Source organism: Myxocyprinus asiaticus, chromosome 15 (genome assembly GCF_019703515.2).
Source record: "Myxocyprinus asiaticus isolate MX2 ecotype Aquarium Trade chromosome 15, UBuf_Myxa_2, whole genome shotgun sequence".
NCBI lineage: Eukaryota > Metazoa > Chordata > Actinopteri > Cypriniformes > Catostomidae > Myxocyprinus > Myxocyprinus asiaticus.
Window position 1 is genome coordinate 23598648 of NC_059358.1, and position 25096 is coordinate 23623743.

The 25096-nt window shown below is 38.9% G+C and overlaps 2 protein-coding genes across 5 annotated transcripts in view; one reads left to right on the forward strand and one right to left on the reverse strand.

Moving 5' to 3' along the window:
- Positions 1 to 946: 946 nt before the first annotated feature.
- LOC127452870 (E3 ubiquitin-protein ligase CBL-like) lies at positions 947 to 25011 on the reverse strand. 4 transcript variants are annotated; one of them, XM_051718693.1, is made up of 13 exons: positions 24844 to 25011; positions 24688 to 24737; positions 12338 to 12484; positions 12102 to 12258; positions 11819 to 11940; positions 11399 to 11536; positions 6738 to 6825; positions 6470 to 6601; positions 5595 to 5780; positions 4419 to 4565; positions 2848 to 2909; positions 2574 to 2627; positions 947 to 1114 (listed from the first exon to the last, which is right to left on the reverse strand). In XM_051718693.1, the coding sequence occupies exons 1-13, from the start codon at positions 24862 to 24864 to the stop codon at positions 952 to 954; spliced, it is 1467 nt and encodes a 488-aa protein (XP_051574653.1). In that variant the 5' UTR covers positions 24865 to 25011; the 3' UTR covers positions 947 to 951. The 4 variants fall into 4 exon arrangements, with proteins under 4 accessions (XP_051574653.1, XP_051574652.1, XP_051574650.1 ...); XM_051718692.1 differs by lacking the exons at positions 24688 to 24737; positions 24844 to 25011 and adding exons at positions 2113 to 2303; positions 18849 to 20361 and having other exon boundaries at positions 2575 to 2627; XM_051718690.1 differs by lacking the exons at positions 24688 to 24737; positions 24844 to 25011 and adding an exon at positions 18849 to 20364.
- Positions 15612 to 25096, forward strand: part of LOC127452868 (B-cell lymphoma 3 protein homolog) — a 32521-nt gene continuing 23036 nt past the window's right edge. The window contains exons 1-2 of the mRNA XM_051718684.1: positions 15612 to 17191; positions 17408 to 17501. Of these exons, the coding sequence (XP_051574644.1) occupies positions 17474 to 17501 (28 nt within the window). The 5' untranslated portion in view covers positions 15612 to 17191; positions 17408 to 17473. The remainder of the gene's footprint in view (positions 17192 to 17407; positions 17502 to 25096) is intronic.

Sequence of the window (25096 nt, forward strand, 5' to 3'; positions counted from 1 at the left end):
ACTACATGGTCACATAAGTGATTCCATTGCTTTATTTTTCATCACAGAGACATTTATGTTTTAGATTTTGTATTTGATGTAGGATTTAAAAAAAAGAAAAAAGAAAAAAATCTAACAATCATTAACACCTCAGAGATCATTGGCTTTTATGAGTCACGCTATTTGAATTAGTGAGTTTTTCACATTGTTTAAAGTAACACAGTTGTTATGTACTAATGTCTTGTTAATGTCTATTTTGATCTATTTTTCCAAAATTTTATAAATATTTACAAACATTATTTAAATTAAATACTTATGTTGTCCAGTATTAAGCTTTTCCAATGCAGACTGTAAACCACCTGTCTATCTCCTGTCTATATAGTATTTATACATTATATGAACATGGAACTAGTAAATAAAACCAACATTACATGTACCAGAACAAAATAATTAAACTTTGATATTAAAGGGAAATATTTTTTTCTAAAAGAGTAATTTATAGTGTTTTAAGAGAGATGTTATCATGAAGTGGACCATCAAAAATGATAATAAAAAAAGAATTCCAGATTTTATCTCAATATGATAAACCAAAATACCTAAATTTGTTTAACTGGCAATCATAGCTATCTTTCAAATGCTGACATAAAACAAGGTTAGTTTTAATTATTTTGTGCTCAGACTATAGCACATATAGAAACAGAGTGAAATAATCTCAGTAATGCATGAAGTTGTATGGCTTGAAATTCAGGTTTACAGATCTTAAAACTTAAAACTGTGTGTCAAGAGTAATTGAAAAAAGGTACTTGTGGTATTTAGAGCAAAGATTCACAATTTTTCAAGCCTATACACATCTTAAAGGTGCACTCAATAATTTCCTCCTCACTAAAAAATTAACTCTAACCCTAACCTAAACCTAAACATGAATGAAATTGTCATGAAACAGAAGAAAGGACCCAAGAGCAGGATAAACAGTCAATGTAATTTATTGAAAAGAACAATAAAAAACCAGAGTAAACAGTCCAGGCAGGAAATGATCAGCGAAGGAGTAGTCCAGACAGTGTGATGAGGAACTGACAGGTTGCAGTGGCACCAGAGTGGAGAGAGCAAGCACAGGGCCGCTGAAGAGATTGGACACCTGGGCGGAGGAGATGAGGAGATTGATGAGGAATGGGTAGATGGTTGCAGAACGTGATCCGAATAAATCCAACAGGCAGAGGGAATAATGACTGAGAAAAAACACTAAAGAACAAAACAGGACCAGCAGGAGGCAAGACACACTGAGCAAACTCACAAAATAGTCTGGTAACAAACAGCATACATGAGGGAGACTGAATAAGGGAGAGGAGATGAGACACAGGTGCCACTGATCAATTAAAAAGCGGCATGAACGAGCATTCTCATGAAAACACCACTCACATCAATCACGTGGCACCCAAAGCCACACGAAGGAATCAGAAAGCACGCAGACAAACAAAACAAACCAAATCATCTCACCGGCATAGCGACAAAATATGTACACTCAAATGAATTGAAACTACGGTAATATCAGCATTCTACTAAACCTGTTTTATTCTAGATGGAGCGGGTCACCTCCTTGGAGGACATCATATTGAGATCACATGAATAGCCTAATACTACTCACTTTTTCTTAAAAACCTCCCATAATTGGTCAATTGTTCTCATGGAATAAAATATCTATCTATCTATCTATCTATCTATCTGTCTGTCTGTCTGTCTGTCTGTCTGTCTGTCTGTCTGTCTATCTACCTTCCTACCTGTCTGTCTGTCTGTCTGTCTGTCTGTCTTGAAAGGTATAAAAGTAAAAAAGTTTTTGTTGTCATAGAAAAAAGTTTATTCATGTGCAGACTACCAAAAGACAGTGCTTTTACATTTAGTTGTATGAGGTAGAATTTAAAATGTGTTAAAATGTAAAATTTCAGCGAGTCAGTATTCAAGAGCAGTAAGATGTTTGTTTTCTGCTTTGTTGGTGCAGAGGTCACTTGAACTGCAATAACATTCATATATACATATTTGTTCAGAATTTGGTGATTAATGAGTAATTTGAATAAGTTTGATTGTCGAGACTTGCTGATAGCACAACTGTTTGTCTTGCCAATATACAGTATATCACACCCTCTGAAGTATGAGCAGAAATTTCTCCTGTCAGGATGAAGTGTTTCTCTCTTTCTCCCCATGATAATGTCTTCCTAAGAGAAGAGCTGAATCCACCACCTCACTCTCACACTCTTCTTCTTCCTTCTCCCTTCTTTTCTCTCTCCTGCTCTTTTTTACAGTCTCTGAAGGCCTTTCCCAGGCCACCCACCCTAAGAGAGATGAGAATGATGCTTCATTAAACTTGGCTTATATTCACTTGTGTCCTTTTTAAGATCTGTCTCTAGATGTCAGTACAACAACAACAAAAGGTGCTTAGCTTAGGTGTTGAGAGAATGTGTTACTTTCCTTGGGCTAATAAAATTGATTAATGAATTGTAAATTGATCCAGGTAATGAGTTAAAAATAAATTATTACAGTCATAATAAGTATACAGGGTGCCAGTCCCTAGTTTAGTATGAAAAAGTTAGTTATGAAACTCACTGTGTCTGCCAGAAGGAGAAGTGGAAGGATGGGTGTGTTCGCTGAGTTCCTCACTTGTGGTGGCAAGGTGAAATGGGGGGAGTGAGAGAATAACAGAGACAGCACTTGTAAACTAAATTTGTTTTTGCATACTTTTTCTTAATACATCATAAACATATAACTAGTAGGGCAAAGACAATATAAACACTGAAAAGCATAATATTTAAAATAATGGTCAGCTGAATCTTGCCTCTCTATATTTGTGAAATAATGCTTAGTCAGATCACATCATACCTATCTGAGGAGGCTTTAGTTTGACTTGGCAGGTTTTCTGACCAGGATCTGTGTGTGGCTTTCTGGGGAGAGAACAAAATGACTTGTTCTGAATACAGTTATATTCAGACATAGCAGGTAAGAATTCTCTTGACATAACAAACAATAATAATAATAATAATAATAATAATAATAAATGTAATTTATATAATGCTTTTCCCAAACTCAAAGTGCTTTACAAGCAACAACAAACATAAATACATTAAAACAAAACAAAACAATCAAACAATACAGCATACACAAAGCAAGGCAAGATTACAAGCACAACACAACGATACAGGAGTCAAACGTATAGTTCGAAGTGAAAATGTGAATTTGCACATGTCTGACCAAACAGTTCAAACAAAACGAGCCATTGGGTTAAAAATTACATGACCAGAGTAGTCCCTCATTGAGTGGGGGCACCAAGCAACGTGCATCGACCTGCCGCATCTCCCACGCCACAGAGCCGAAGCAAAACTTTCCTGTGATAATCAGTCTTTTTTTATTTTTTATTATTATTTAGACATCAACCACTGAGGACCATGCACATAACAAAGTGGTATGGGAAAATCATTTCACATGTTTTAAAAGTTTAAATAATTAGGTTACCAACCACAATAACACAATGTAGCTAAATTTAAAATAAAAAAAATAAAAAATATATTAAGGCCCCAGCACACTCAATATCAACTAATATGACCTTTATGGCTAAACTAATATGAATATTAAAATGTATTATCGATGACTTCATGCCTTATTCTAGAATTCACACGAGATCAGTAAAATAAGCTGTTTTAACCACTTGATGATTATTTAAAGTAGTATATACAGTATGCAGTAGATAATGTGTGAATTGTCATGTTTACCTTTTACATTCATGCCGCTAATGCGCTAGCCCGCTAATATGCGGTGATAATATGCACCTATTACACTGTTATTGTAATTTATGACACTGATACTACTGCAAAGACGGGTGTATAAAAGAATGTTACTGGGCAGAATACAGACAAATGAATGATAATGGGTACCGGTATATCTTATTTATCTATTTTTGGGCAGATGTGTGAATGGCTTTTGGCTACAGATGGCACATGAGTGAAGCAGCATATCATACAATAGCAATTTAGAGTATTTGAGTAGATTTGATTCCTTTTGCAGACTAATTATACAAAAAAATCACGTGACACGTTACTGGAAAATGTCTCAACGCGAATGATCATACAGATGTAGGTAAGGACCAGTTTGCTAATAATTCTGCACGCCAGTTTGTTTATGTTGACTGATCTTAACTGACTGAACAGGAATTATCTGTCAGCCTCAAAGTAGGTGGAGCTCCAGGTCACACCTATTGATGACATGGACCAATTAGGTGTTTAGCAGCCAGTCAGAAGTTTTTCTGTAAGTTAGCCCTTACAAGCTGTTATGAACCACCGAAACGAACCAAAAAACACCTTCTTTTTGGCCAGATTTTGTTGTGCATGATGTTCGTTCTTCGATTTCAACTGAAGTGTGAAGGGGCCTTAAATAGGTAGACAAACAGAAAGACCCACAAAGCTAGACTGAGCCATGGTCTTTGTGCCGGAGCCAGATTTGGAGTGTGGTCTGGGAGAGGGACAGGGGGAGAGTATGCTGTGTTTTGGAGGAAGAGGAGGAGGTGATAGGCTGGATTTGGGAACTTGGTACTCCTCCAGTGATATCTGTAATAGTAAAGGAAGAGAGAGTGTGAGATTATTAAAGCACTATAGACCATAGTCAGGGTAGAAACCATATTTAATTTGATGCAAATGAAAACATGTATGTCAAAGATATGTGTACAGTCTTTCCTTACAAAAATCAGAGGTCTGGCAAACCCCTGTGGCAAACAGGGGTAACTGCTGTGCACTGAACAAAGCACTACATGGACGCCTTTAACGTTTGTGCACTGTCGCAATGTCAACAACCTCATCTCCCGATGGAACCGTTTAAACACGCTCCTCCCGCTGGGCCCATGGGAGCTGTAGGCCCCTGGGCTTCAGCCCGTATAAGCCTGTGTGTTAATGTGCCCCACCTAGAATTATTACAGTACAACAACCTATTGATCTGACAATGAATCCTTTACACCCTTGTTTTCATTTGTGTCAAATTAAATATTGCATCTAATTCATTCCATAGTGGGAATGGATTAAAGAATCACTTTAACACCAGTCTCTTAATCTAATAACCTTACTCTTACCTTTGCATTGATTTTCTAAGCAGATAGTTTCTTAGTAAAGAAGCTTAAAAAACCAACTGGTGTTACAGTCAAACATTAGAATAGACACTGCTAATAATAAAGGATATATAGGCTCTTGTGATGAACAAAACCTGTGGTTACTCTGCTAGGACACCTGTGTGAACTTCAGGGGAACTGACTTCAAATATATAACATAAATACTGTAGTTTATATACTGAAATTGACATTGAGAACAGTTGGTTAAAAGTAAATGCAAAAATGGCAGTGATGTAAAGTTAGTTTTGAGAAAAGGTCTAGGATCTTAAGATTCTAACTGGTTTGATATTTTGCTATCTATACAATTTAATATATTAACATGCACTTAGTAAGTGATTAAAAGTTTTTGTAAACACATAACACCAAAATCTCACTGAAATTGTCAATGAAATAATGGAGTAGTCAGTAGAAACCATTAAGAATGGGTTTAAGTATTCACAAGCAAAGGTTTCCTGAAGCCACAACTACACACTCTCACCTTTTTCATACAAGCCAGTTGTTTCATCACCAGCTCTACATCCTCATGATCATCCTCTTCTTCTTCCTCCTCTTCCTCCCTCCGGCTTTCCCTACTGTCTCTCGCTGGCTGGAAGGGCTCAATGAGGATGGACTCAGTGCCTCTGATGTCACACCGGCAGTAGGGGCATGTGTGTCCATCTGACTTCTGTGTGACAGAGGGAGTCATGCATAATTCACATAAATATACATGAATGCAATATCTACTGCACAGGGTTAGTAAGGCTAAAAATTATTGACTATATTTCTTCATTCCCACCTTAAGAGGGCATCCTTACACCACACATCACACCTCAAGAAAGATTAGCTTATGGCTTGACAGCTTATCAGTATGAGTTGTGCTAATATTTGTATGTTTATTTGTAAAATGTTGTGTAAGATTAACATTAGAGCTGCAGAAATGCATTATGTCACTTTCATTCTCTAAGGTTAATGTTATCTCACTATGCAATCAAGTGTGATTGTGAACTTGAGAGCAGTGGAAAATCAGTCACTCATACACACAAGCTTGATCAAACACAGACAGGAAACTACAGCCCAAATGTTAGGTCTTGTTGCATTGCGCTGTGACAAACACTTAATTTCACACAATACTGAGTCACCGCAGTCTGAATGACTGAGGAATTTTAGGTTATGTAAATTTTTTATAATTATCAAATAATTATTGTTTATTATGTCTGATCAAGTACAAGGCAAAACATGCAATCTGTATGTGTAATCATGTATTGTACAGCAAGAGAACTGCTTGCATCTGCAGAGAATTGCTTGCGTCAGTGAATGTGCATGTGAATGGGAGATAGACCTAATGGTTTGAGCACAATTAGAACAACAATATACCTGCCAACCAGTCAGGCAGGGCTGACACAACAGATGCCCACACGGCTGAATGCGAGTGTTCTTGTCTCGTTCTGTGCAGATTTTGCACAGCTGAAAAGTGCTGCCAATCTCACAGTACAACTCATACTGCTCCTGGAGAGAAACATTAAACAAAAGAGGAAGAGAGCATGACGTCCAGGTGGCACACAACAAAGAAACATGCAAATCAGACATTAGTACACCCTACAGAATCTCTTAAATGTTCTTTTTGGTGACAATGAATGGTTACCTCTGTAACTTTGACTCGACCCTTGTGAGCTGGATGGCACATGTTGGTAAGGTCAGGGTTTACATCACGCCCATCAGGGTACAAGTAGCTTCAAATATAAGTATTCAAAATTAGAACTTACATATTTAATAACTATCCCAATACTTGCCATTGTCAGTCTCAGGAATATTTCGGGCAGTGGATAAATCCATATTAAATATGACTTATTGGTCTAATAGTGGTAAAATGTTCACTTTAAGGGCATCCAGCATAGAATCACCATTCATTATAACATACACAAACAAAATGAAAGCACTTGCTCAACAATTGTAGATGTTTCTTCTGTATTATTCTGTGTTGTATACAGCTCTGTCGTGAGCTATTTCAAGTGGTGGGGACATAATCAACCATGGCAAAAGTAAATTATGCCTATGAATACAAAATATCAAACCAAGTGGCATTGGAAACAAATGGTACTAGACCTTTTCAGAGACTCTATAGAATGAGACAGGTCACTGGTACTGCATTTATGAATGGGAGAAATTGTAAGGCAGAATATGATGGCTTTAGGAATGGAAGTCCTGCCTTACAGTGAAAAGAGACAATCAACTGCCTTTTTGATAGAGACAATGCCAATCAGGTTTAATCGAGAACATGCATGCACATTAGCAGGATCAACAATGAAAAATCTAATTTTTTAGACTGATCTTAGCTAAAGAAGCACAATATATGATGCACTCGTGAAATTTTATTGCTGATTTGGAATATCGTGTTTGCTCGCAATCTTGACCAATCATTTCAGAGATTTTGGCGATTCCCAATTCAAGTAGATAGGAGCTCTATTTGTATCCAAAGAAAATAGCATCCCACAGGCTGTTCGAACTTTACAAATATGGTCACTAAGTGACCTGACTTGCCTTAAAAGGATTTTACCTCAGAAACATCTTTGCTATTTTAGACTTAATATTTGTTTGTAACGACTTTAAGTCACCCATCTGTGAATCACCACCTTACTGTGGTAGAGGGGTTTGGGTGCCTCAATGAGCCCAGAAGCTATATTGTCTGAGGTAATTGCCCCTGATAGGGTCTCCCAAGGCAAATTGGTCCTGGGTGAGAGGACAGACTAAGAATGATTCAAAGGACCCTATGAGTTACAAAAACAAGGAACCAGAAACCTCGCCCAGAATAGGGAAACCAGGACCCCGTCCTGGAGCCAGGCCTGGGGAGGGAGCTCGTTAACGAGCTTCTGATGTTCGCGCCTTCACCCATGAGGCAACATGGGACCGTCCAGCCGTGGACCCACCACCTGCAGCAGGAGACATAAGGGTGCAGTGTGGATCGGGCGGCAGTCAATGGCAGGGACCTTGGCGGACCGATCCTAGGCTACCGAAGCTGGCTCTTGGAACATGGAACGTAACCTCACTGGTGGGAAAGGAGCCTGAGCTGGTGTGGGAGATGGCAAAATACCAGCAATTTATAGTCAGGCTTACCTCCACACACAGCTTGGGCTATGGAACCAAACTCCTGGAGAGGGGCTGGACTCTTTCTTACTCTGGAGTTGCCCCAGGGGGGAGGCGTCAGGCAGGTGTGGGCTTTCTTATAGCCCCATGGCTTGGCGTTTCTACATTGGGGTTCACCCTGGTGAATGAGCGAGTCGCCTCCATTAGGCTCCATATTGGAGGTTGGACTGTGACTGTTGTTTGTGCTTATGCGCCAAACACCAGTTCAGAGTATCCATCCTTCTTGGAGTCCTTGGGTAGGGTGTTGGAAGGCACTCCGGTTGGAGACTACGTTGTTCTTCAGGGGGACTTTAACACCCATGTGGGCAATGGCAGTGAAACCTGGAAGGGTGTGATTGGGAGGAACGGCCCGTCCAATCTGAACCAGAGTGGTGTTTTGTTTTTGGACATCTGTGCTAATCACAGTTTGCCATAATGAACATCATGTTTGAGCATAAGGGTGCCCATAAGGACACCCTAGGCCACAGGTCGATGATCGATCATCGGATCTGCGACCATATATCTTGGACACTCAGGTGAAGAGAGGAGCTGAGCTGTCAACTGATCACTACCTGGTGGTGAGTTTGATCAGATGGTGGGGGAAGATGTCAAGCAGACCTGGGAAGCCCAAATGTAGTGAGGGTTTGCTGGGAACTTTGGCAGAAGCCCCTGTCTGGGAAATCTTCAACTCACACCTCCGGAAGAACTTCTCTTGCAGGCCGAGTGAGGCTGGGGATATTGAGTCCAAATGGACCATGTTTTGGGCCTCCATTGCTGAGGTGGCTGCACTGAGCTACGGCCACAAGTTTGTCGGGGCCTGTTGTGGCGGCAAGCCCCGAACCCAGTGGTAGACACCAGTGGGAAAGGGAGTGGTTAAGCTGAAGAAGGAGGCCTTACAAGCTTGGTTAGCTTGTGGAACTCCTAAAAGCAGCTGACGGTACTGGCGGGCCAAGCAGTACGCTGCTCTGGTAGTTGCTGAAGCAAAAAGAGTTTGGAGATGCAATGGAAAGAGACTTCTAGTTGGCCTCAAAGAGGTTCTGGCAAACTGTCAGCCGACTCGGGGGGGAAGCAGTTCTCTGCCCCTGTGGTGATGGGGGGGAGCTGCTGACCTCAACTGGGGATATAGTTGGGCAGTGGAAAGAACACTTCGAGCACCTCCTGAACCCTGCCCTTCTGGGGAGGAAGCAGAGTTAGAGAACTCTGAGGAGGACTTGCCCATCATGGTTGCTGAGGTCACTGAGGTAGTCAATAAACTCCTCAGTAGCAGGGCTCTGAGGGTGGATAAGATTTACTCAGATTATCTGAAGGCTCTGGATGTTGTTGGGCTGTCTTGGTTGACACACCTTTTCAACATTGCGTGGAGGGGGGTACGGCACCCTTGGATTGGCAAACTGGGGTGGTGGTCCCCATTTTTAAGAAAGGGGACAGGAGGATGTATTCCAACTTTAGGGGGATCACACTCCTCAGCCTCCCTGGGAAAGCCTATGCTCGGGTGCTGGAAAGGAGGGTTTGGCTGGTAGTTTTATCTTGGATTCAGGAGGAACAATGCAGATTCCGTCCTGGGCATGGTACACTGGACCAACTTTTTACCCTCTCGAGAATACTGGAGGGATCATGGGAGTTTGCCAAACCAGTCTACTTGTGTTTTGTGGATTTGGAAAAGGCATACGGCCATGTCCCAAGAGGAATTCTGTGTGGGGAGATTTGGGAGTATGGGGAATCGGGCTCGCTGCTATGAGCCATATGCTCCTTGATGACTGGAGCAAGAGTTTGTTTTGCAGTACGGCAGTAAGTCAAACTTGTTCCCAGTGAATGTTGGACGCCACCAGTGTTGCCCATTGTCAGCAGTTCTGTTCATAACTTTTATGGACAGAATTTATAGGCACAGCCAAGGGGCAGAGGGGGTCCAGTTGGGTGACCTCAGGATTGTATCCCTGCTTTTTGCAGACAATGTGGTCCTGTTGGCTTCATCTGGTAGTGTCCTCCAGTGTTTATTGGGATGGTTTGCAGCTGAGTGTGAAGCGGCAGGAATGAGGATCTGCACCTCCCAGTCCGAATCCATGGTCCTCTGCTGGAAAAGGGTAGAGTGCCCTCTTCAGGTTGCAGATGAGTGGCTGCCCTAAGTGGAAGAGTTTAAGTATCTCTGGTCTTACTCACTAGTGATGGGAGAATGGAGTGTGAGATCGACAGATGGACTGATGCAGCATCAGCAGTTATGCGGGCATTGTACTGGTCAGTCATGGTGAAGAGAGAGCTGATACTGAAGGAAAGGCTATCGATTTATCAGTCAATCTACGTTTCTACCCTCACCTATGGTCACAAGCTTTGGGTAGTGAGATAAAGGATGAGATCGCGGATACAAGTGGCGGAAATTATTTTACTTCGTAGGGTTTCTGTTCTCAGCCTTAGAGATAAGGTAAGGAGCTCGGACATTCGGGAAGGGCTTAAAGTACAGCCACTGCTCCTCCGCATTGAAAGGAGCCATTTGAGATAGTTCGAACATCTTTCTAGGATGCCCCCGGACGCCTCCCTGTAGAGGTGTTCCAGGCATGTCCATCAGGGAGGAGACCCTGGGGCAGACCTAGGACAAACTGCAGAGATTATATCTCTAGGCTGGCCTGGGAACGCCTCGGTATCCTCCTGGGAGAGCTGGCTGAAGTGGCTGGAGAGAGGGAGGTCTGGGTATCCCTGCTCAGACTGCTGCCCCCCACGACCCGGACCCAGATAAGCAGGAGAAAATGGATGGATGGACTTTTAGCCAGACGGTCTCAAGGTTATCTCATGGATGTCAGTTACTCGCAGGTTGACAAAGGTGTTCTAGCAGAGCAACCACAGGTGTAGTTCATCACATTAACTTTGGACATATTCCTCTAACATTTGACAACAAGAAAGTGTCCAAATAAAGAAAGTGTCTAAATAATTAATATTAATATTTTTGTTTCGAACAGTACATTTATCATTTCATAATTTAAAACCATGTAAAGCCTAAATACATCTTTTATAAAATGTTTGCTTGAAACATGTGCTGGTGCTAACTTTCTTTAAAAGTAAATGCCAATTGGTTTGGTATTTTATTATATGAAGCAAAGATATTAATTCATTTGTAAGTGAGGCTTAAATGTTAAAACACTTTTTGGGGCCACTGTTTTTACTGCTCTAGATAATGTGAAGTTGTGAACTCACCAGCCCTCCATGAAACCTTGAATGAGTGCTTGGAAGAGAGGTCTATTCTGGGGAATAGTTTGCACAATGCTGCCATCATTGGCCACATGACCAATTGCCCATTGACCCATTTGTGTGCAACTGAGACGGAAAATGTAGCTATGGACACACACAAACAACCAATAAGATTTCAGATTTAAACCAACCAGTAAGTCTAAAGTTCATGACTTTACTATAAATAATTTCAGTAGAGTTGAGGTATATTAACTATAGTGATTAAATTCAATGTCTCCAACCCTGTGTCTGAATTCGTTTCAAGACGGCCTTAAACCTTCTCTAGATTGCCCAAATTTAACCACTGGACTTTCAATATTTGCAGTATTTATTTTTGCAGACCCCACATCTCATTGTGGTTCAACTATACTCTGCTGGGTGTCTTACCTGCCAGGACGATGTCTGTAGTGCTCTAGTCGGACCCTCACCTGGTCGTAGGTGAGAAATGCCATGTATCCAGGGTGAGTTACTGCTAGCTGATTCCAATTCCGTAACAAAGTTGACCAGGGCTAAAGGAGGAAAATTATGTTGTGTTATTTTTTAGGTGATCATAACATGTAAAAGGAACAAAATTGCAAACTCAAGTAGCATTTCTCACGTGAGCAACCAAAGCATATTATATATACTATATATATATGATCAGAGCATTAATCCCCTAAACTAAGGATACCTGAAAAAGTCTTGTGAAAATATCAAACTCAAATATGGATATGTGATCGTTACAAGTGAGATCAATTGTGGACTTCAAAGCCATAGCCTCCATTCCCTCTTCAAAGTAATGAACCCTCCTCAACTGCTGTTTAAAAATGTTCCACTGCACTATACACCTGACAAAGAGAGAGAGAGGGGGGGGGGGTTAATAATTCTAAACACTAAGTTACATTTATGTATTATTTTTTTTCATACTTGTGTCCAAAGGCTTTCCTCCAGAAATCTTTGGCCTCTGTCTTTGTAACCATATAGGTATCGCCCTGAAAGCGTCCCCCAGGAAACATAGTTTGCAGTTCATACAACATGTGGCTGAACAGAAGTGACAGCTTTGTAAGATTTCTCCTGAAAGACAGAGCAAACTAAAATATGAGATTTTTCATTTTTTTCATGAGCACAAATATTAAACAAATATTGGGCAAATGTACAGGAGTACTGTGATGCTTATTTGCTGATTTTTGCATATATGCACATACAGTACTTGACTGTTTCTGGATGTGTGATATTTTATCATATTTAATTGTGCATACACAATATATTCTTACACTTGCAAAAATACAAGCATGATAAAATGAAAGATTGGCATACCCGCAAAGCACAATACTATCTAACTACTAGAGACAGGAAGTTGCACTTTGATGCTTCCTGTCCTGAGTCTTTGTGGTTGGGTTGAAAGAAATTTTCCATTAGTAATTGACCAAGTTGCCATGGTAACATCAGCATCCTCTACAGCATGGCACAAATCAGCACCTCTCATCTTTGCACCAACAAATCTCATTATAAGAGAGATGCTCTTCCAAATGAAGAGAATATAATTACATGTATATAGTGGACCCCAAAAATGTATTTTGTCACTTCAGCCACACTTGTGGCAAAATCCACGAATGTCTTTGCTTTATATGATAAAATAGCCAATTATCATTTATTTTAAATACATTTAACACAAGAACACTTTTTTAGCAGAAGATTTCACATAAATTTACTCAAATTAGAAATAATAGACATATTGTTTGAAGTTAAGACAAAAAGTATTTGGAAACTTTATGGTTGTCAGATGTTAGTGGAACATGTCCAAATATGTGATGAACTACAGCTGTGGTTAGTCTGCTAAGGCACTTGTGTGAACTTAATACATCCACTAAAAATGACCTTAAAGGAATATTTCCCCCCAAAATGGAAAGTCTTCCATCATTTATTCACCCTCATTTCATGCCAGATGTGGATCACTTTCTTTCTTCTGCAGAACATGAATAAAGATTTTTAGAATAATATATCAGCTCTGTAGTTCCATACAATGCAAGTGAATTGTGACCAAAACTTTGAAGCTCCAAAAAGCATGTAAAGGTGGCATAGAAGTAATCTATAAGACTCCAGTGGTTTAATCCATGTCTTCTGAAGCGATCCAGTTGGTTTTGGTTGAGAACAGACCAAAATACCATTTTACCTATAAATCTTAACATCAAAAATCTTCATGCCGATCATGATTTCAAGCTTGATATCAATTCCTATAGCGCTATCGAGCACTCTGCGCAAGCACTAGGAAGTTTATTCAAGCTTGAAATCATAATTGTTCCTAAAGACTGCAATGGCAAAATGTACAGTGAAAAGGGAGTTATTATTTTGTCAGTTCCAGTGACATTCACAAAAGGGGGGCAGCAGGGGTGTGAGCCCCTGCATCTTACGTTCACAAATCTAAAGGTGCCCTTCTGGTCATCCAGAAAAAGGGCGAAATTTAAAAAACAAAATTAAAATAGTTAAATTAAACTAAATGAAAATCTCGTAATAATCTCACAATAACAGTAATAATGTGTCATTATGAGATTTCTTTGTAAATCATGGGCCTATTAAAGAAAATTAAGTGGAGGTGCCTTTAACAGCATGTGCTACAGCAGATCAGGGGTGGATTCTAATCGCAAGTGATTCTCCCTATGCCCTACTCACACCGAAGTGCAGAGACCTTGAAGTGGGTACTTTGAAGGGAACACAGCATTATTGAATGTACCCTTCATCTTGTGGATGGGCCCTTCGAGGAAAGATTAATTTTCGCATTTTCGCGAGCTTTCAGCTTTCAAGTGGCATCCCCTCTCACAACAGTGCCCTTTAAAAGAATAGTTCACCCAAAAATGACAATTCTCTCATAATTTACTCACCCTCATGCCATACCAGATGTGTATGATTTTCTTCTGCAGAACACAAATGAAGATTTTTTGAAGAACATCTCAGCTCTGTAGGTCCATACAATGCAAGTGAATGGGTGCCAAATTCTTTAAGCTCCAAAAAGCATATGTAACCATCATAAAAGTAGACCATATGACTCCAGTGGATTAATTAATGAAACACTAGTTGTAAGAAACAGATCAATATTTATAACTTTTTTTACTAAAAAATCATGAGGGTCGAGGTCACGTAGCCCGACGCATAAAATATAAAATAAATAAATAAAAAAACAAAGCGCAATGTTGTTTACAAAAGAGGATCATAGTTAATCATACTCAGATGCCTCGTTCGGCTGGTTTGGACACATCAACTGCGGCGCCATCTTGGAACGGTGAACAAGGAGAGCAGTTTGAATCATTTAAATGCAAGTGAATGGAGGAGATGCCTCAGAGATGCTGAGCACCTTGCTGAGACCACTGCATAAACTGCTTTTGTGTGGAAACAGTATTGTGGTCCATAGGAACAGCTGCTAATAAGGTATCTGCGTATGAATTCCGATGTGGAGGAGGCTTACATGCTTACGTCATGCGAGATGGAGTTTGAATCTCTCCCTAGTAAACGAGCTGGCCAGAAGGGAAAAGTTTTAGAAAAAAACATTTTAAATAGTGGTCTATTTCTTTCACACATCTAGCATTTCGCTTCAGAAGACATTAATTAATCCACTGGAGTTGTATGGATTACTTTTATGACGGCTGTATGTGCTTTTTGGAGCTTCAAAAATTTGGCATCCATTCACTTGCATTTTATGGACCTACAAGTCTGAAATATTCTTCCAAAAATCTTTGTTTGTGTTCTGCTGAAAAAAAAGACAGTCATACATTTGAGACTATTTAGTTAAAAGTACTTTAAAAAAAAATTTTTTTTTAAAAAGTTCCACCATCATTTGTTTGCAGATATCACTTGGTTTGGTTTTGTGTTATCTATGCAATGAAATGTAAACATTTTTAAGTGTCCAAAAGTGTCTAAATACTTGGGGTCACTGTGTTTATTTGAAAGTATAGCCAAGCACAAAACCAATGAATAGAAATGAAAACAGAGCAGTTCAAACTCTAAAGGCAGATGTAATATACTGTATACTGTAATGTTTCAGTGTATCAATTTGATCAGAATGCTGTAGTAAGAGATGTTTTAAGACATGCACTGCTTGAACATTGTGATTCAATCATTTTAATAAAGATGACTATTAACATTTTAGGCAAAATGTTTAAACCATTACCCTTCTCATAACTCACATTCCCATGTGCTGGTTCTGTTGTGGGTATTGTGAGTTAGTGTGTTGAGAAGCATAATTTCTCTGAGTGCTAAACTGACCAACTGTGTGGCATGTTTGCAACCGAATCTTTCCACTCTGTCAATCACTTATAATCTACTTTTCTCACTCTCTCTGAAGGCCACTTCTGTCACATGTCACACACCCCTCCTTTTTTCTACCTTTTATCTGTGCTGTTAGCAGAAAGCACACTGCTTCTGTAGGCCTGAAGTTTCCTTTAACTGCATTCGTAAATTTTCTACCACACATGTGCACTGTCCTGTCCACTAACTATGTTGATATGGTTTCATTTCTGCCTTGTAGTCACAAATCAGGTGAAATGAGCTGAGTTTACCCACATGTACTGTATTAGGTTTGTGTGGTGATTTGGTTTTCTCTAGTAGTGGGTGAATTAAATGAATTAGCCACAGGATAAACAGTATACCCTGATTTACTTTGTTACAAACAGTGAGATATTCTATTTTAAAAATGAGAACTTTGAGGAATTGGGTGTGAACTACTGTATAGATACTCTTTATGAACTTTATTAAACATATAGAAACGAGGGCAACATGTGTGTGTATTTAAAGTATGCATGCAGACATACTGCAACTGCTTAATGACCATTACGCATGTTTTTTTCCTCAGATCTTCCCTCAAAGTTTCGTAACACTTAATGTCCAGTTGTGAGGTGCATGCGTTGAGAAACTTTGAATAAACTTCTGATCAGCTGGAAAGCAAATCACAGATCATTGGTTTATTATTAAAATACATTTATTAGGTTGGGACACCACTCAACTTAGTACCTTTGAGGATACATTTGGGAAGAACTACTTAGTTGTTAAAAAGCAGGGGTGTAAAAAGAACTCAGAAATTATACTTAAGTGAAAGTATGGATACTGAGTGAAAATTTTACTCAATTAAAAGTCCAAGTATCTAGCCAAAAATATACTTGAGTGAAAGTGTTTACTTTAAATTGTACTTAAGTACTAAAAAAGTACATATCTGATGGATAGTTTAGCACTTTTAAGAACAATACTTTTAGCTACATTTTTAAGGAAACCAACTGTTTTGCATATGTCTATAAAATAATAATAATACAAATTTCAATCTTAACTTTTCTTGATTCAGGCTTAGTTTAAAGAATCGTGAAATGAACCGAACCGTGAGATCAGTATCGTGAACCAAATCGTGAGATGAGTGAACCATACACCCCTATTTTATATACATATTTGCAATGTGAATGATCATTTTTTGCACAAAACTGTGCAATCCGTAGAAGTAGCAGGCGTAGAATAAAGTTTATGACAAAAACCGTCAGTGTTTCACACTTCCTGCTCATAGTTTTGAATGAATACATCACATTCAGTCGGGTGGTCACATACAGTCTAGTCGCACAAATATTTCAGTGTATCCAACACTCAAATCAGTTCTGAAATTCCACCTCTGCATATGGTCAGAACTCCACACAGCTGCCGTGCGACACTCCATTTGAAATGACTGACCTCTGGTCTGTCGTTTGTCAGATGCAGTGAAAAGGCAGCTTCAGTCCAGTAAGATGAAAGAAAATTATCTGCAAAAATGTAGTGAGTACTTTTCAAGTTTAAATCAAATTGTAAGGAATAAAATTTACTATTTTTTCCTTTTGAAATGTAATTAAGTAAAAGTACAAGTATTCTGTTTAAATTGCACTTGAGTAAAGTGAAAATCCCCCCAAAAATAATACTTAAGTATTTTTACTCAATTACTTTACACCTCTGTAAAAAAGTGCTTTTTCTTTGGTTATGTTTTATTTCACATAGGTCACCAAGTAATCCAGGACTGAAAAGAGCTGCTTTTGGTGTCCACTGCTATGCTGGCAACATAAAATGAAGATGCTGGCTTCCATTGCTAAAGGTAAGTTTCCACCATTTCCATGATAATGGCACACTACACACACACTGATCATTAGTAGTCACAGCAGACCAGGGAACTCACAATGAAGACTAAATAGCAATTTCTATCTTTGGTTTACTGAGATTTAAAGTAAGCCACTTTGTTTGCAGTCAGGTTGTTGGTAAGGTGGTAGTACATTTACTTGATTTGGAACTTTCCTACGTAAAACTGATGCAAATTCTCCAGACATTGTATATTGCCGTCCCTTTATACGCTTAAGGCTACCTTTATCCATTTATTATGTTTAAATAGAGACCTATTCATTTATATTAACATTATATTGCCAGACACTTTCTTGCTAAAGCAACTTGCTTCTGTGTGGAGGTACATTTGGTGGACAGACAAGATTTTTTGCAAAGTAATTTTAACTGATGACTGAATTAAAACTCCTGATTAATCTAAATGAATTTTAATAATTTTCGTGTGTCCACCTCAGCCTCACAGTGTGTTTAACTTGAAAATAGACTTACAACACTCATAGGTTCAATATGAGAAATAGTAGTGATACTGTAAGCCCAGCATTAAAGAAGCATTACTTGAAAATGTTTGCTTGTATCAACGTTGTCCCAACAGTATAGTTAAAAGTGTTTGGGGTGAAAACTCTTAATGATCTTGAATCTATTTTAAGAAACTTGTTGACCTTTTTAGTGTTGTTCTGACCTTGCATTTAATGGGGCATTCCACAGTCAGTGGTTGTGTCAGGTTGCAAATGTATCCCTTGGCTGACCCTACAGTTGCCTTTAAAAGGGCAGCAAAAATAAGAATATTTTCAAAGAAAATCGGTAGTCTAATGTCACACTTAGAAAAGACATGATTGAAGAAAAGATTCTCTGATTGTCTGATATTCCATGGATTAGTTATTACACATTGTACTGGGTATTAGTGTTTATAATTCTTTTATTATAAATCTCTGTACTTAACCCTAATTTAAATTAACATAAGCATTTTAGGGTTGCACTAACCAGAATTCAATGTTTTCCTCACTATATCTTTAACTAATGAATTAACTTAGCCTGTCTCTTCCTGACATTTTACAATGATCTGGACGAATGAAGATCATTACAGACATGTTGTAGAACCTGTTTGCTTGTAGTATTGCAAAGTAGATAACATACAGTATAATATCACCTATGAAATGTATTCACATTATACAGGCATTATCATGCTATATTAAAGGTCTTCAATGAAAGATGTTTTGACCCATCTTTGAGATTTTTGAATTTGGAATCTTCTAAAGAAGAATGCATATACTGTACACAACTTTGACCAGACTAAATCTGACCTCCCAAACTCATGGGTTTGTCTTACCTGCATCTTGAAGTTTCTTCAAACATCTTCTCCCTGCCCTCCTTGAAGAGCAGTACAGCTCTGTCTATCTTGTCCAGCAAGTGTCGGATATGGACCCTAAGATACTCTCCCTCGTCCCCTCGTGGCACAGCCATCATGGTTCCCCTGTAGGGCGCCCATACTTCTGTTAGGTGGACTGCAGTCTCTGACAATAACTCAGGAAGGTATGGTGGGCTATTTTTTAGACCCAGACTTGGATCGGTGCACAGTTTATGCAGTTTGTCCAGTCTCTTAAGAACTTTATCCAGAAGTTTACGGTCAGCGCTGGTGGGGGACTGGGACTCAGAATGAGAACTGGTCCCCAAACTTCTTGCCGTTGCCATTATAGATGCTCAAATAGAAGCATTAGTCAGTGCAAAGACTGGCCTCAAGCATCTAGTGAGCCACACATGGAGTGCTAGCCAGCCTGAAGGGTCTGAATTAACAGTCGTCTAAGATAGTGTTGATATCATTCACTTCCTTCACACAATTAAAGAAGTGTGGGTGATGCAGATGTCCTACGTATGTACACATTGATGATGATCACCTAGTCAGCTAGTTTTAATTAGAGATGGCATGAAAATATGAAAGTCTTAAAGGCTATAACTTATCAAACAGTCAGACACAATAACAAGTGGTTCCTTTGCATCTCCATTATTCTCAGAAGAGATATCTATTTTTAGGTAGCGTGATTTATCTAAAACCACTTCCCTGGTAACTCTTTGTCCTGTTATCATGGATGGTGATATAAGGAGGATAAGACAGTACTTTAAACATGTCTTTTTTCAAAGTAAACAGTCATCTTACCACCACAAAATGTGTATGTTATCCATGTGCAGGTCCCCAAGTCAGATCCAGTGGCAAGAAGTGATAAGAGACTTTTGTCATCATTGCCACTGAGAGATGTAGATACGTTTTCACAACTTACAGAGAATAGAGATACATTCTTCACCAGCAGAACCAGAAAAGAATAGCACGCTTACCAAGCAGCAAATGTGCAACCCCTTACAAAAAATTATTTGGGTTGGTTTCAGATGTCCTCAAAAAACAGGTTATTGCTCAAAAGAAAAAAAAAGTCCAATGTTCTAGTCATAAAAATCTGTTGCCTTGTCTCTATTAAAAAGATGAAGGGCAAAGACAGACATGTGACAGAATGTTTAAAAAAAAATCTCTCAGTTCTACCAGCCTCCCGGTCTCACTGTCACTCCACCCATTCTTACTGACATTTAGTGCTCTACCTCAGCCATTATCTCTTCCATCCAAATGGCTTCTATCAGTCTGTCTGACTGTATCTGTATTTAAATGCTGAGTCCTAAATTTTGAAGAGGCACTCACACTATGTTGGTTAAAGACAGGAACTCAGCTGTAGACATTCACCTCTCTTTCTCCCTCTCTCTCTCTTTCTCTGATCAGTTTCCGGGTAGCTAAAGGCAGACAAACAGGTTTGTTTTCTTTGTGTGAGAGCCTTGCAGCATGGGTTGTGTGCAGTTGGGACACTGTTTGAAATCTGGGGTATTGGACAGACCATGTGTGAACAACTTCCTGACTATATAACAAAAGACTATAGAAGGAGGGTGAGAGGTTCTGTGCTGTGACTGTTGTAGAGTTGGCCTAATAATTAGGCTATATTAGACTAATACACAAAATATTTAACATTTAGCACTAAGCTTTACCATATTGACATGCCTATTCACGAGTTGATGTATATTTAACTATTTGAATTCTTAAATGTGTAATTCATATAGTAAATGCCTAATGAATACCTATAGAATAAAGAAGAAATAACTAATGATAAAAATCTGAACCACTACGATGACGCAAATCAAATACTAAACCCTTTCAGAAAGATACAAACAAAAACCAAGTAATGGACTCTTATATCAGTCTCTTAATAACAACCAGCGTTCGCTGACAATATATTTTATTGGGATTTACTCACTTTTTACACAAATTTGGCTCTTTTGCCCTCTAATGGACAAACACCGATATAGCATTTGTTTCCCTGAAAACGACCAGTGGAAATATTCCCTTTAGCGCTGTTTATTTTTTGTTTTATTTAATTTAATTTTTTTGTATTCTTTATTATTATTATTATTATTATTATTATATCTATGGGTAAAACATTATTTGATCATTTCTTTTATTTTATTTTTGCTTGTTTGGCGAATGTTTCCTGAATGCTCAATAATCAGAATCAGAATCGTGACCGCACACAATTTACTTAGATTTACAATTTACACACAGCACTTAGATTGAATAGTTCAAAAGTGTGAATATTCTCTCATCAGCAGAGGGCGCTCCTTCACAGCGTTTCACTATCTGTGACAAGCTGACCTACACCCCTTTCCCCAGACATATTAGTGACCCTAATTTGTTTATCGCGTTCGTTTGCCAATGAGCAACAAAATTTGCTTTTGGAAATTGTGCAAGAGGTTCTTAGTCTACTGACTGAACCCACGTGTAACAGATGATTTGGGGCTCTATATTGCCATTCCTCATCCTCCATTGGCATGTACAGTAGCCTACATCACTTATTACAGAAAGGAAATATAAATTGCAAGGTTCAAAATTTTCAACAAACACTTGCATGAATAAATTGAAGTGGTAAATTGAATAAGGGCCCAAATCAATGAAACATTTTACAGGAGAGCATTTTTATTATTTTCCTCCAAGTGTGGCCATGAAATTTAAAAACTGTTATACTTTCTACATATGCAGTAGCTTACTCTACCAGATTTAACTAATTACAAAATATGGTGGCAAATGATATTTTTGATTTCAGTAACTAATTCCAGACAGCAGGTCTGGGCCCTTCTTTAATTAAACAGCTGAATCTTCTACAAGGAAGGGACAAAACATTTTCTTGTTTCTCCAGAAGAAATTTATTTGGCATTGACAGCTTAACAATACACATTACACTCTTTAACAATACACTCTGTTAAAGGTCAAAAACTCAGAGACAAAAAAACATAGACAAAAATACAGAAAATTTGGCAGGAAAAGAAACTGGCAACTGACACCACTGTGAGTGCAATATTTTCAATGAGCACAATATTACAGCCTTGCACATTTATTCATTAAAGTTGAGACTTTCTTGCACAGTCATGAACCTTGTCACCTGAAGAGCTCAAAACATGCAAAACCTGCATTTTGAAAATATGTGTGGAGCTCTTTTTGAATTCACTTTTTAGTTGTGCTTCTGAATACATGGATTTTTTTCTTGTTGATTTAATTGGATTTACACAATAAAGTAGCCTTCTTTTTTTCTCCTGAGGCTAATACATTTTTAATTGTAAACTACACATAACTGTTAAGAAAACACTTTCAGAAAAAGTCTCCATTAGCCCTGTACATCTTTGTACACATTTGCTACAAGTTTTATTATTTAGTTTAGTGTCAATATACTGTGATTATACAGCAGCAAACCTGATATTAAATTGTGTTTTAGTTCATGTTAAGCAGTTCATTTGCAGGCCCTGAGATCTTCTAGTAAATCTTCAGTTGACCAATGGGAATTAAAATAGGCTGTGGATTAGCATTTGAATGGTATTGTATGTCACCAACTGACAAGTGCAGTCCTACCATGAACTCTTCAGGGTGTTTTAGGGACTTTAAACACTTTTTTCCATTTGCTGTGCTAAGCACCCATACATCTAAATGATGAAGGAAAGTCCCAAACTGGCCCAGGTATCTCTGGCACCTGGTGTGTGGAGGAACTAAGGCTTGTGGTGTGTAGGTAAAAGAAAGAGAGGGAGCTGAAGAAGAGTTCAAATTCAGAGACTGATTTCACACATGATCTAATACAATGTAATAACACTGGCTTTTTTCCTGCAAGGTTTCTTGACTATGAATATCAATAAGAGTTTTTATACAGTGAAACATAGAAAATTTTGCTTCATGTGCTTCAACGGGTTTTATTCAAGTCTTAAATATTATTTAAAGGGATAGCTCACACAAAAATGATAATTCTCTCATCATTTACTACCCTCATGCCATCCCAGATGTGTATTACTTTCTTTCTTCTGCTGAAGACAAAGATTTTTTTAAAGGGGTCATCGTATGCTTTTTTACATTTTCAACTTCTTTTAGTGTGAAATGTTGCTGTTTGAGCATAAAAAAGGTCTGTAAATTTACAAAGCGCAAAGTCCACTCCAAAGCGAGTTATTGTCTATATTAGTTTAGCACTGTTTCTGAACTCCCTAAAAGGACTACATTATAGTCCTGAGTTTTTTTCCAGGATACATCTACGTCACAGGATCCATCTACGTCTCTAATTTAAATAATTCCCGCCCAAGGCATGTTCAAAAAATAAAGGGGGCGAGGCCTGGTTGAGTTGCTGTAGTAAAAAAAGCCAAGCCGAGCCAAGCCGAATATCTCAGCTCATTGTAGGTCTTACAATGCAAGTAAATGGTTGATGAAACTTTGAAGGTCCAAAAAGCACATACAGGCAGCATAAAGGTGGGGGGGCAGTGGTAGCTCAGCAGTTAAGGCTCTGGGTCACTGATCAGAAGATCAGGGGTTCAAGCCCCAGCACCACCAAGATGCCACTGTTGGGCCCTTGAGCAAGGCCCTTGACCCTATCTGCTCCAGGGGCACCATATCATGGCTGACCCTGCACTCTGACCCCAGCCTAGCTGGGATATGTGAAAACAAAGAATTTCACTGTATATGTGCAAATGTATAATGTGTGATAAATAAAGAAAATTATTATTAAAAATTATAATTATAAAGTAATCCATACGACTCCAGTGGTTAATTCCATGTCTTCAAAAGTGATATGATAGGTGTGGGTGAGTAACAGATCAATATTTATGTCCTTTTTTTACTATAACTCTCCACTTTCACTTTCACATTCTTCTTCTTTGTTTTTGGCAATTCTCATTCTTCATGCATATCGCCACCAACTGGGCAGGGAGGAGAATTTATAGTAAAAAAGTACTTAAATATTGATCTGTTTCTCACCCACACCAATTATATTGCTTCAGAAGACATGGTTTAAACTACTGATGTCATATGGATTACTTTTATGCTGCCTTTATGTGCTTTTTAGAGCTTCAACGTTCTGGTTAGTCGCCATTCACTTGCATTGTGTGGAACTACAGAGCTGAAATATTCTTCTAAAAATCTTTGTTTGTGTTCGGCAGAAGAAAGAAAGTCACACGCATCTGGGATGGCTTGGGGGTGAGTAAACGATGAGAATGTTTTATTTTTTGGGTGAACTATCCCTTCAACATTACAGAATCAACCTGACTAAATTAGTCGCACCAACAAAACAATGCTCTAAGGCAGGGGTGGACTGGTCATCGAACGGCCGCGAAACGGGGCCGAATAGGCGATAAGCTGAAATGGGCCCCGCGTTATGCAGAACGGGTCACAAAACGGCGCCGCGATATGCAGAAAAGAACAGCGACCCAGCTTGAAACTAGATAATAACTGCTGTTTAATAATGATATCAGATTGATCTGATCAAACTACGGAGGTGCTTTCCAGATAATGTGCTGGTATAGCATGTGAAAGTCAGTCATTTCTTGTTGTCATTGAGTATGACTCATAAATCTAACATATGTCACACTGCAACTAGTCTGTCAACGGTATACTGTTCTTTATCAGTTGCATCAGTCGCAATAATGATCCGCTGACCCTCTGTAAATTTGCTGAAATACATGAAGACAGGAGGTTGAGCCTGGTAGGTTTCTCGACAACATGCAAAGGGAGATCCCCGCCGGAGATCCAACCCGCTTCCTACCAGGCACCAGTGAGAACACATACACACACACAAAATAGAGATTAGAACTGCTGAAAGGAAAGCAAAACTACACACCTGTTATTCAACTGGTCATCGCTCGCGTCGCCGCCTGACACATTCAGTCGCTATGGAGATAAACAGAACGTTGAAAGATGCGTTCAGTGACCAGACGTAGCCTATTGTAGCCTAGGCAATGCGCAAAAGAACAACTAAAACCGAAACCAAACAAACCCAGTTATTCAGTGATTCCATATTCCAGTTCAACAGACTACTAATACGATAGCATTCTACCTTACAACGCAGAAATAAGTAGCCTACAAATAAGTGCCAAAATTCAATTGTGATAACATTTAAAGCTAAGCAAAGTAGACCTATCTCACAAGTGAATAAACCTGCCTATTTAATCGTTTCCAATGGGTGGTAACTACAAAGGGGAAACCCCTACTTCCTAATTTGAGTGAATGAGAGAGGGAGACTAGTTCAG

What these genes read in the sequence shown, in the direction of transcription:
- LOC127452870 (XM_051718690.1), bottom strand. Translation starts at nt 19,210, where the DNA reads ATGGCAACGGCAAGAAGTTTGGGGACCAGTTCTCATTCTGAGTCCCAG. An exon ending in TTTTCACAAGACTTTTTCAG is followed by an intron (nt 11,941 to 12,101) that starts GTATCCTTAGTT and finishes TTCCTCCTTTAG; the next exon opens with CCCTGGTCAACTTTGTTACG. An exon ending in ACTAAAGCCTCCTCAGATAG is followed by an intron (nt 2,628 to 2,847) that starts GTATGATGTGAT and finishes TGCCACCACAAG; the next exon opens with TGAGGAACTCAGCGAACACA.